The sequence below is a fragment of the Lolium rigidum genome, chromosome 4 (genome assembly GCF_022539505.1).
Source record: "Lolium rigidum isolate FL_2022 chromosome 4, APGP_CSIRO_Lrig_0.1, whole genome shotgun sequence".
Lineage (NCBI taxonomy): Eukaryota > Viridiplantae > Streptophyta > Magnoliopsida > Poales > Poaceae > Lolium > Lolium rigidum.
The window spans coordinates 125,261,327-125,273,122 of NC_061511.1; the positions used below are offsets into that span (position 1 = coordinate 125,261,327).

The 11,796-nt window shown below is 41.1% G+C and overlaps 2 protein-coding genes across 3 annotated transcripts; one reads left to right on the forward strand and one right to left on the reverse strand.

The window, feature by feature from the left end:
* The first annotated feature begins 586 nt into the window (after positions 1 to 586).
* Positions 587 to 5,288, forward strand: LOC124705544 (casein kinase 1-like). Of its 2 annotated transcripts, none has more exons than XM_047237245.1 (15): positions 587 to 865; positions 1,015 to 1,365; positions 1,450 to 1,490; positions 1,600 to 1,669; positions 1,771 to 1,919; positions 2,422 to 2,517; positions 2,681 to 2,751; positions 3,256 to 3,317; positions 3,501 to 3,564; positions 3,656 to 3,740; positions 3,822 to 3,948; positions 4,044 to 4,120; positions 4,199 to 4,259; positions 4,346 to 4,500; positions 4,630 to 5,288. In XM_047237245.1, the coding sequence occupies exons 2-15, from the start codon at positions 1,290 to 1,292 to the stop codon at positions 4,945 to 4,947; spliced, it is 1,452 nt and encodes a 483-aa protein (XP_047093201.1). In that variant the 5' UTR covers positions 587 to 865; positions 1,015 to 1,289; the 3' UTR covers positions 4,948 to 5,288. The 2 variants fall into 2 exon arrangements, with proteins under 2 accessions (XP_047093201.1, XP_047093202.1); XM_047237246.1 differs by having other exon boundaries at positions 4,349 to 4,500.
* Positions 5,289 to 5,498: 210 nt separating this feature from the next.
* On the reverse strand, positions 5,499 to 8,906 carry LOC124705545 (vacuolar protein sorting-associated protein 2 homolog 3). Its single transcript, XM_047237247.1, has 11 exons — positions 8,775 to 8,906; positions 8,495 to 8,539; positions 7,769 to 7,803; positions 7,506 to 7,556; positions 7,329 to 7,433; positions 7,176 to 7,247; positions 6,900 to 6,971; positions 6,655 to 6,735; positions 6,537 to 6,572; positions 6,394 to 6,449; positions 5,499 to 5,852 (listed from the first exon to the last, which is right to left on the reverse strand). The coding sequence occupies exons 1-11, from the start codon at positions 8,806 to 8,808 to the stop codon at positions 5,801 to 5,803; spliced, it is 639 nt and encodes a 212-aa protein (XP_047093203.1). The 5' UTR covers positions 8,809 to 8,906; the 3' UTR covers positions 5,499 to 5,800.
* Positions 8,907 to 11,796: the final 2,890 nt, after the last annotated feature.

Here is an 11,796-nt window from a genome sequence, read left to right on the forward strand (position 1 = left end):
GGGTCATATAAATGCCGATTCTTGCAACATTGCACTTGCTATCCTCTTGCAATATTATCATGTCATGTGCATCATAAAAATATCATCATGGCATATTATGCAGAAAGAAATTCTTGTTGAATGGGTGATTTTTTGTCTTCATGTGATGTATATATTTGTTAGACAACTTTTTTTAGTTGTCTTGCGACGCGTTTAGGCTTTAACAAATTTTTGGATCCACCTCTTGTTAGAATGATGCTGCTCGAGAGAGTAAGAATTCACATCTCAAGTATGAAACACAAGAGTAAGTGTGCTTCTTAGGGTTTTTTCGGGAGACTGGCCACACGTATGTGACAATATACATATGGTGACTTTGTCAAATTTAAATCCCGGCGACTTCAACGATCAGTAGGAGAGTGAGCGTATGCGGGATGACTTGTAATAAAGCTACATTATACCCCGTGTTTCTCTCGAAGTTAAAGACATGCTCTCTCTATTTTTGGGGGAAAAAAGGCATGCTCTCTCATAATTTAAGAGAGAAAAAAACTTGACTGTATCTGCCCATCTTTAGGTCCCGCCTTTCCTGCCTCCAATTACGCCTCTCTTCCCTTCTTCCTCCGACACGCTGCAAATCTAGTAGCCGGATTTCTCGGGGACCTAAACGAGAAAAAAACTCCCACCACCCGCTCCTCTCTCTCTAACCAACCCGCGCTTCCACACCGCACCCTCTCCTCCCAATTGCAGAATCGGCATCGATGCGATTCGACTGGGGCCTCGCATCCGGTGCGCAGGTCTGCGATTGGGAGGTGCTTCCGCGGCCGGATTCGGTGCAGCTTCGCAATCCGTGGGAGTTTCCTGGCTCATGATCCGTCGAGTACCATCATAGGTGCTGCTTCTTGCTTGTTCTGATGATTCTTTCTTCCAGCCGTAGCCTCAAATGTTCGGCATTGTAGTCGATGCTGCTAAAAGCATTGTCATTGGTGATTTGGTGGCGCAGCAGGCAGCTAATTCCAGCAATCGTTGTGATTTATGCAGACTTCGGGGACCGACTTGAATTTCCTGGCGTTATTGTTAGATCATGCTGAGTGATTCTTCATGGCAGATGGGAATTGTTTGCTTCCTTGGCGAGGCATTGAGGCAATAGGCAGCTAATTTGATAAATGATATCACCAGAATTCAGTGCTATCAAGGTGTTGTAGCGTGGTTACATCTGACAAAGAGCTGCATCTTTCCTTTGATTCGGAGTTTTTTCGCACGGCCACGGCAATCCATTCGCTGGGGGAATAGTAGCAATCAAGAGTAGCGTAATCATGGAGCATGTGGTTGCAGGGAAGTTTAGGCTTGGGAGGAAGATTGGGAGTGGGTCATTTGGGGAGCTGTACCTTGGTATGCTTCATATGCCTTATGCGCAAAATGGCCGTCAATTTCGTTAACCAAGTATCTGTTTTTATGTGATTTTTCTTGATTCAGGTATCAATATACAGAATGGAGAGGAGGTTGGAATAAAGTTGGTATGTGCTGATAAACTTGCCTGCAACCTTGAGTTTCAGGACTTGTAATGCTCATAATCGAAATGCTTGGCTCAAAGTCTCATGTTTCGCTCGATCTGATTTGTGTTAGGAACCTGTGAAATCCAAACACCCACAGCTGCACTATGAATCCAAAGTTTACATGCTGATGCAGGGTGGAAGTAAGTGGATTGTACATATATGTTTGATTTACATTTTACAGTGATGTGCATGGTAGCGCCCGATTAGCCCCTCTGTTGAATTGATTCGTTTTTAATTGTAGCTGGCATCCCACATCTGAAGTGGTATGGTGTTGAGGGGGAGTACAATGTTATGGTCATCGATCTTCTTGGCCCAAGCTTGGAGGATTTGTTCAACTCCTGCAACAGGAAATTTACTATGAAAACAGTCCTTATGCTTGCTGATCAACTAGTAAGTTTTTTCCTCTACATGTGCTACCTGGCTATGGTTACCTGAAGTTATGAAACCATTTGGTTTCGTTTGTTCCCAGACATTTTTGTTCAATCCAATGCTTTTTTTTTTTTGCAAAAATGTTAGAATAAAGCATATCTTATTGAACATGTTACACTTAATAATTGTTGAACTGATGGTGGAGATCATGCCATATCCACGAGCTCCAGCATAGACTAACTTTACTGGATCTCAATTCTAGCCTCTTTGAGACCACACATCAACAATTTAACATAATTAGTTAACTTATTCAATTATGTCTAACACAAATAACACATGTTTAGACACGTGTTGGAGAAAAATGCACTTACTTAATTTTATCTTTCCTTCAGAGGGCGGGCGCTAGATGTTAGTGCTTACATAAGTTTGTCTGACTTGTGTTCGCTCTATGTATGGAGGTTTCAAAAATGTGATTTTGTATTTTTGCTCAGACATACGTTGACGATTATTTTCCCCTTCTTAGATAACCCGAGTGGAATATATGCACTCCAAGGGATTTCTTCACCGTGACATCAAGCCAGATAACTTCCTTATGGGCTTAGGCCGGAAAGCTAATCAGGTGAGTTTTGTCAGAAAAGGTTCATGTTATCTACTGGAGTTGTTTTCGGCATAAATTTAACAGGAGTGTTTAGTTCTTTAATACAGCAACATCTAACAATTACCCAAGTTTTGTATACATACATGATCAGAAGATAAAGACATATCCTCTTTTCCATCTGTAGGTATATATAATTGATTATGGGCTTGCTAAGAAATACAAGGATCTCCAGACTCATAAACACATCCCCTACAGGTGATATACTGGTTTATGAAGTTTGATTGGAAATTTCACGAAGTTATCTTAGAAGTTAAATGTGACGTAGATTTTGTTGTATTAAGTATTTCTGCCATACCATGTTAAAATGTTCCCATGTTTTTTATATAATGTACCATCATATTGCCACATTTCCGTTAGGGGATACTCGCAGTCACAGCCGTATGCAATCGTAACAAGTTCAGAGAGTGCCCTTGCATCCTAGACAGTAGACACTGCTATATATTATCAAATTCGTGTATACATAGGATCATAATTTCGTGTTATTCGAATGCAAACTTCATATCTAAAATGATGAAATTAGTTCAGTCAGTAATTCTTAACAACATTTTGTCTTATACTACATCCAAATATTTTCATGCCTTTTCTTGGAGAGTTTACAGGTTACATTTGACCGATATGATTTCTAAGATATGTCTTGTTGTGCCGGTGTATATGAATTGTATATTCAATATAATCATGATTAATTGTTTCTCTGCACAGGGAGAACAAAAATCTGACAGGAACAGCACGCTATGCTAGTGTGAATACTCATCTTGGAATAGGTGAGCGCAATATGAAAGCCCAAATTTGTTATCTTTTCTCCCAGATTATTCTAGAATCAAGCAAGGCTTAGGCTTATCTATAGAATGAAAATACTATCATCTTTACAATTAGCGGCTATGTGGTATTTAAATTTTAAAATAGAATAAAGCATGTTATCTTACATGTGCATTTGTTTCTTACAGAACAAAGCAGAAGAGATGATCTGGAGTCTGTTGGCTATCTTCTACTGTACTTTTTGAGAGGAAGGTTAGGCCTGACGATCTGTACTTTACAATCTTTTCAATTTCCTGTTCAATAGTGTGAGTGCTGACTTGCCATGCTCTGCTGTTATTCACAGTCTCCCATGGCAGGGTCTCAAAGCTGGCACTAAGAAACAGAAGTATGACAGAATTAGTGAAAAGAAAATGCTTACTCCAGCAGAGGTACTGATGGTGCAGTCATGAATTTCACCATTCTATTAGGGTAACTCCCGAATGTATTTTAACTAAAACTCTTTTGACCAGGTTCTGTGCAAATCTTATCCATCGGAGTTCATCTCATATTTCCACTATTGTCGCTCTCTGCGATTCGAAGACAGACCAGATTACTCTTATTTGAAGAAACTCTTTCGGGATGTATTTGTTCGTGAAGGTACACAAGCTTCTTTCTTCTTTGGAGTTTGATTGACCACTTGAATACTTTATAATGAGAAGAATGTGTGATCTAATGATGGGACACCTCTGTAGGATATCAATTTGATTATGTATTCGACTGGACCGCTATCAAGTATCCTCATATGAGTTCCAGTAACAAGCTTGTTCGAGTATGTATTATCTTACTTTGTCGACTGGCACTAGGTATTCGATCTTGTTGTTAAACTATTTATCTTGTTGATATCCAGCAACCGAGTGGAAGAATGGCTGGAGTTGGGGCATCCGCCGACAGAACAGATAGATCTTCAGGTTTGCCTTGTGGCCGGTCGCATCCATCCATTACCATATGAAACACCGATATCCATACCCAGATTAATTCATTTGTGTTCTGCCAGTAGGACAAGAGATCCGAGATAGATTCACTGGTGCTGTGGAGGCATTTGCCAGAAGAAACTCAGGCTCCGGTCGGCACGGAGACGGCTCCGGTCGGCATGGAGACCATTCCAGGCACAAAAGCCTCGCGGAGTCCTTCACTTCATCTAAAGAAGCTGTAAGTTTGCAATCCGCTATGAATCAGCTCTTCTGTTGGCACCAAAAGTTGATGGAAAGGACAAAGGCAACTGCTGTTTTTCTGAAGGGAGTAACTTACTTTCGCCCATATGATGGGCATATGTGCCAGGTTGCTGCTGAGTCAGAGAGAACGGGCATCTTGTCCCGGACCGGTAGCTCGTCCAAGATGGCCATCACGCCATCCAGCCGTCCGACCTCCTCAGGAGACTGCACGGGGCGGTTGTTCTCGGGCAGCGGCAGCGGCAGCAGCAGCCGCCCATCGCCGTCCAACGTCCAAAGGCTCCACCACTCTGGAGGTAGCGGCACAGAGAACGGCTCGTCGTCCCCTGTTGCCCGGAACTCGCAGGGAAGAACCGGCCGACGGGACAGCCACGCGGCGCTCCGGAGCTTCGAGCGCCTCACCATCAGCGGGGAGAGGAGGAAGTGATGGATCGACAAGTGCCAAAGGCTTCATCAGCCTTCCATCGCCCAGCGGACGATGACATGAAGGACATAGTGGCCAGGAAGGGGCGGTGACCTGGTTACCATGCATATATGCCTTCTCCAAACTCCAAATGAGATGTTGCGATATAAGATGATGTACTCGAAGTATGTAACTAATTCTTTTTCAAGGCAAAACATCGGCTTCTCTTGTTTCAGTTTAGGACTTTGAATCATATATAGGAACGTTCTTCAATGGATTGATCTTCTGTTATCATACTTTCATATGATTCTCAGTATTCAAACAAACTTCATTTTTGCAGTGTTTCTCAGTGTTCCTGCAATTTACAGTCTCTGTTTTGCAATGCCATTACTGTCAAATTCATATGGTTTTAAAGCCTACGATCCAAAGCTGCCCTGGAGCATCTTTACTTTTACAGTTTTACCAACTTCATATCCCTAACTTACCAACTTCACTGATCTGTGCCTAACATGGATTAACTAGTGACCATCTCAAAAAATGAAATTAAAAAACATTAGCATGTGACAACAATCATATAGTGCTGAGGAGCAAACAGTTTGTACCATTAAACCTCTGGGTTATTTATACACGACCATATGCATCGTAACTAACCTAATGAATCAGCAAATCCAGGTCAATTTCAGCCTGCTGTGATAACTGCAGCGTGCAGTAACAGACAATCAATCAAGATTTTTACAGGACTCTTTTTTTCTTAAAAGAACTCCCTCTGACGTCTTCATCTGCCTCTCATCTTATCGTACACTCTCTCCTCCATCCAATATTTACAAATGCAAAATGCCTTTGAATCTCCAAGGGGAGGGTTGCAAAGAGGCGCCATTTATGGATTCTTCAAAGCAGCAAGCCTCTTCTCGAGTTCATCAAACTCCGAACTGTGAACAAGGTAACCAGTGTCATGCTTTCAACAGAAAATTGGTAACCAGTGTCATAAACACGCCATATTAAATTAGGTATACATGCATATTCATGGAAGCAAGAGGAGCAACTGTAAGCCAAATACTGAGCTAAGAATAGACCAAAGACAGCAAAAATAATTCCCTCAAAAAAGAAGACTACAAAAAGATCTGGTAGCGATAAATTTATATGTGAAAGCAATATACAAGCAATAAGATCCTACAGAAGATTATGTTACTTTTGTAGGGAAGTGCAGACAAAATATCACAGCTAAAATAAAAGGACAGGTTCTTCTACTTAGAAACTAAGTTATACATGTTCTATATCTGGTTACAAAATATAATTACGAGAGTTTATTATTTTTAAAATAGGATTTTAACTATTTTGATGTGTTGCATAACAACATCTGGAAAAGCTAAATAGTCATTGTCGTTCCTTAGCCATAGCATTTTGAAGTGCAGAAAGTAGAGTAACCTTACTTCCTTAACAATTGAGGAAGGGTTGAAGGATCCTGCATACCTGTCATCAGCCACAGCCTTCTTTCCGGCAATTCTTCCTTTAGGAGCAGAGGACAACTGCAAAAAGGATAAAGATTAGTGAAATTTAGAACTACAGTTAGAATGATAGCGACAAACAAAGGGTTTCTTCACAGCTTCAGCTACCTGTGAGGCAACATCAACGCCAATCTCATCGAGCACCTAAAATATATATGGACAAGAGATAGGGTAAGTAATCAAAGAGATCTACCAATTTGGGCTGGGGCTAGATATCTTAAATAACCTGGTTAGCAAGCTCATCAGTCTCTTCCTCAGCCTGGTCATCGTCTAAGATGTTGTCAATTGAGTCAGACATCATCTCGTTCTGCACAAATAACAAGCATAGTCAGTGCATACAGACACATGTACTTTGTCACAATCTAACACACAGGCACCCATACATGCATGTGAGATTCCAAGGAAAACAACACAAGTTCTTTTTTTATTGGGAGCAATCATTCTATTAAGTAATGGCCGGAAGTTGCGTACCGTCATATCCATTTGTGCTGACTGTTTTTGGAATTCTTGCATTACCTTCATCTGCTTGGCAGGATCCATTTGCTGCAATAAAAATGCAAAAAAAAACAATAATTAAACCCTCAAACATATGTGTTTTGATTCCAAGAAAATTATATTCTAGTCCAGTTCAAATTTCAAACAAGCAGAAGTTACTACTTGCAGAGATGCATGTTGGAAGATACCACGTCATTTTGAAGATGCAAAACATCTGACAAGTCACATGCGCATAAGTTAGGTAGGAATTACCTTGTTCATAGCCCCCATCGCTTTACTCGCACTTTGCATGCCAGCAGCCACTGAAGTGTTGGCTTGCATTGCCTAAGGACAGAGTTAGGCACCAAAATCAGAACCTAACTCCCCACTGTATGTGGAAGAAAGAATAACCCGGAAAATATCCACCTGTGTATGTGTTGCGATGCCACGAATCTGAGCTCGGCTACCTTGTAAAGTGGAAATTTGCTGTCGCAGCCTGATCAGTTGACGGGCGAGGATTTTAGTCGCTGCCTGCAAAATAGAAGGGAATCAATAAAACCAGAACAAAACTAGTGTGTGAAACTGAGATGTAAGAGATTAAACCTCATTGCCAGTTTTTGCAGTCCTTTTGATTTCAGCAACCAGCCTCTTTTCCTGTAATTAAAACGAAAAACAAGCTGAAGCTGTGGCTGCTGCTTATTTCAACCTCATCTAACAAAGAAAATAACGGAACACAGAAAGAAAAGGTGTGCGCTGTCATATGGAGTGTCGCATATTGAAGAACCATCCATTTCCATATTGGCAGATATACTGAGCAAAATTTCTAGCTAACCACACAACAACACGTATGTGATTAACGTACATACCTCTTGTTGTAGTGTCCCAATGTCCCTCTCAATACCTACAGATCACACACTTCAGGAATTAGGTAACCCTAGAACCTGCATAGCTGAACTACTGTGGGAAAGCATTGCTGAAAAGGTTTTTGTTCTCTTGAGCAGCAATTCTAAGAGGGTTATAATTGAGAGCAACCGAATATCTTAGCATGTATATTGAATAGTATTTCCCTGATGTTTCACAACTCAGACCCCAAGTTCAACGAATTTTATTAAGTGAACATGCAAAAGCGTTGTATGTGTACTATGACAGAATGAATGGTAGTAATAAAGCGGCCATATGCATCACTTCGATGCAGAGGCTATGGTATCCCCATTTCGAAAAAATGACAGAATGAACGGTATCGCAGATATCATGTCCAACAGGGCTATACAACAGCAAGATGCCAAGGGCTTCAAATAAAATTACTCAATAAACAAATTCACTCCTAAACAACTTTCAGGTATTTGGCTAGCCACGGCCGTTAAGTTTAGTTGGCAAATTTACTACTAGTAGCATTCAATTTACACTAAATAATAGGGATTGGATCAGAAACAATCGAATGCAACGAACATCCAACTTGCATTAGGTTCAAACTACAGCTAGCACATGCAACTTCCCCGAAAATACAGTACCACATGTAACTTGAAAGTTAACTAGCATTAAAAATGAAAAATTATACGAGCGGTAAGTGTGCAGGAATTTCAGCAGCTCACCTCTTGTCGCATTCGTCAGCTCCCGCTTGCTGTTCCTGATCGCCTCTGCACAGCCAAAACCGAAACCAGGGATTCAGAGCTCAGGGTACAACGATAGAGCTACCACCTAGCAGCGTACGAACCATAGAATCCTCCCCGAAGCAATCCGATCGACCCAAAATCGAACTACGCAACGCCGGCCGGCATCGAGAAACGCAAATTGGGATTAGGATCGCAGGAGCCGACGCCGAATTCGGTAGAATTTCGATCAGCGAGGAAGGGTAGGGGGGTAAGCTCGTACCTCGCGGCGTTGGCTTCTTCGCGAAGGGATTCATCGCCGCCTCGGTGCGCTCGCTGCCGGGAGAGGTGGGGCGGTGGGGCGGTGGGAGAAGAAGGCCGGCTTGCCGCGTGAGGGGACGACTTGGGTTCTTCCGGGTAGTTGCGTTGCACCTTGCACGGAAGGCCTACCAAAACTGGTCCTGCCTTTTGTTGTTGTCGTATCAAAGTATCGGGCTAAAAAAAACAACACTAAGCAAGTGCTCCGTATAATTCTCATTCGATAAATATCGAGCAAAAAATTGATACTCCTACTAAATGTAAAATCTACGCCTAGTCTATCTCCAAACCAAACCCTTTTCTACACACTACCTTTTTTCGGTCAGAATTCAGAATACATAGAGAGGAAATGAATGCATACATTTTTTTGAAGTCCCCTAAATAACTTAATTCTCAGTAATAATAAGAGAATAAGAGATAAACACTAGAGTATATTCCAAAAAAAAAACACTATAGTATTTAAAATCATATGCTCTCCGTTCATAGAAATAGACCTAGAAAATGTGTGATCAAGTTTTCTAACTTTATTCGCAAAAAAGACTAATAGAAAAAGGATAAAATAAATAGTTTCACATAGCATACAACATGTTTGAAAAAAATTAATGGTAAGAAAATTAGACACTGGATAAGGTGTTAATTCTGGAACATTATGCGCTAGCTTAATACTCTAGTGTTGCTATGGGATAATAAATAAGTCGTGTGCAAAGATATTATTTAACTTAATTTGTTTGTCACTTCTTGGTCGTCTATGTCTGAGAATAATGTGTTTTTTTGAAATTCGATCATGTTACAACAAAACCACTTGTTTTTCTCTCAGATTCTCTCTCCGAGGCAGGTTATCATGTAATCATTCATATATGGAAAAAACATGCTAAAACAACTATCTCCCAGGAGTAACGTGTAACTTGTTGGATGGTTTTAATAATAAATAACTTAATTATGCACTATTTAATTAGTTTTTCAATTCCCCCCTCCACTCAATTGATATGTCCATAAGGCACCTATTTGCTGCAGTTGTGCACGGTTTCAACCGCAATGGTTTGGACAGGGCAATCGTAATCTCACCACACAACACCTAGCCATGTTCGACATATCGATTCTTTGGTCCTTGTTTTATGCTTATGTCTTGCATAAACATAGTGCCATGCAATTATGGCTGAAAGATCACATTCGTACTACATCCTAATAGGTGACAGTACTACATCCTAATAGGCGACAGATGCATGTGCAAAATATGGTTTGGTAAGAGAAGATGGTTTGGTTAGTATAAGATACAACTTTAAGTTTAAATGGAAGTTTCAGACATGGATTCTTAGTATGTTTTTGCTGTTTAGTTTCAAATATTTAAAGCTTAAGATGGTGCTCACCTCCCAGACTTCGTTTTAGTAGCATGATCTACCATTCATAAGGTTGGCATGAACATAAATTCTAGGGATTTCAATTTTCGTGTCCTCGGATTCTTAGTTATACTCAGTTTTCCCTAACTCCTTAGTTTTTTTCACAGTTTTCTCCAAGCCCTTGTCTGAAACCCGCAGAAGGAGCTCGGACGGGAGGATTCCCGTTTAGTTGACCGTTCTGTGCTGACGTGTGGGGCCGTGTCACGTGGGGCAGCGTGAGACAGGACGAGACCGCGTTTGGTTGTACGTGAGCAGGAGCTGGGTTCTGTCTCTCTCGGTCCAAATTGGTATTTTTAAGAGCACCTTTTTCCCTCTTTCTCTCTCCGTCCTTTTTCACCAAATTAGTATCAAATCTAGAGAAGTTTTTATTTCTGTCTTTCTTCAATTATTTGTGTCTTTTGACCCTTGTTTTTTGCACAATATGCCAGCAAATCTAGTACTCCCTCTTTTCCATATTAATGACCTCACCTATCTTGGTTCATATGTACTCCCTCCGTGCATGTATATAAGACGTTTTGGTTTTTTCTTTGATTCATCTACTTTAGTTTGTATCTAGTCTAGTTTTAGTGTGTAGGTTCACTCTTTTTAGTTTGAATGCAGACCACTCTAAAAACATCTAAACAATCTTATATTTCTAAACGGAGGGAGTATCTAGTTAAATCTAGAAGCAAATCTCGATGCTAATGTACGATAAATTCACATTATCATAATAAATCGAGAAAATAAATTAGGGCCAACAAAATATAGTACAATTGAGATAGATAATAAGCTACATACATCAGCCAACATAATAACAGGTTCTTAACAAAGGCAGACCAATAATGAGGTTCTTCACAACACCAACATAGTAACAACATAATAACAAAATAAAAAGATGTTTTGCAGAAGCAATACACGTCCTGGACTCCGCTTACTCCATTCCCATCTGGCTCTTCCTCCAGTTCTTGCTCCACTGTCCCTTGATCTTGGCACCTTGGGCTTGATCGGAGGCATGCGCTCGGCGGCGATCTCCACCCGCTGGAAGTTTCGGAGGTGAATGCCAAGCGCCTTGTGCTTGGCGCGGAAGGCGTAGACGTTCACTATCGCGCTGATATTGGGGAATATCCTTCCGATGTTCTCGGCATGCGTGAGGAGGTAGTTGAAGTCGGTGCCACCGAGTCCCCTAGTGCAGAAGAGGCACTTGTAGACACCTTTGGAGAAGTAGGAGGTGTACTGGCTGACCTGCAGCCTCCGCAGCACCTGCCGAGTCTTGGTGTGCTCATCCTCCTCGTCGCTACCGACGTTGCTGCCAGACACCTGATCCATATCAAACGGAAACTATGAGTGAATGAGTTGCAACGATGACGTAACGTGCATGATAATAAAGTTAGGAAAAAACAGAAGCAGCCTCAGTTAGAGTGAACACGATTATATATTACAGAGACGGGGTAAGCGAACCAAAGCTCATGCACAACAGATTTGTACACAGCAATGGTTCGCTGAACCCGCCCTGTACAAATTTGTGCCCAACGATTCATCATAGGCAAAGAAACAAATTCCAAATCTGAATTTGAAAAAAATTCAGATTATTTGCAAAATTAAACGGTTGAT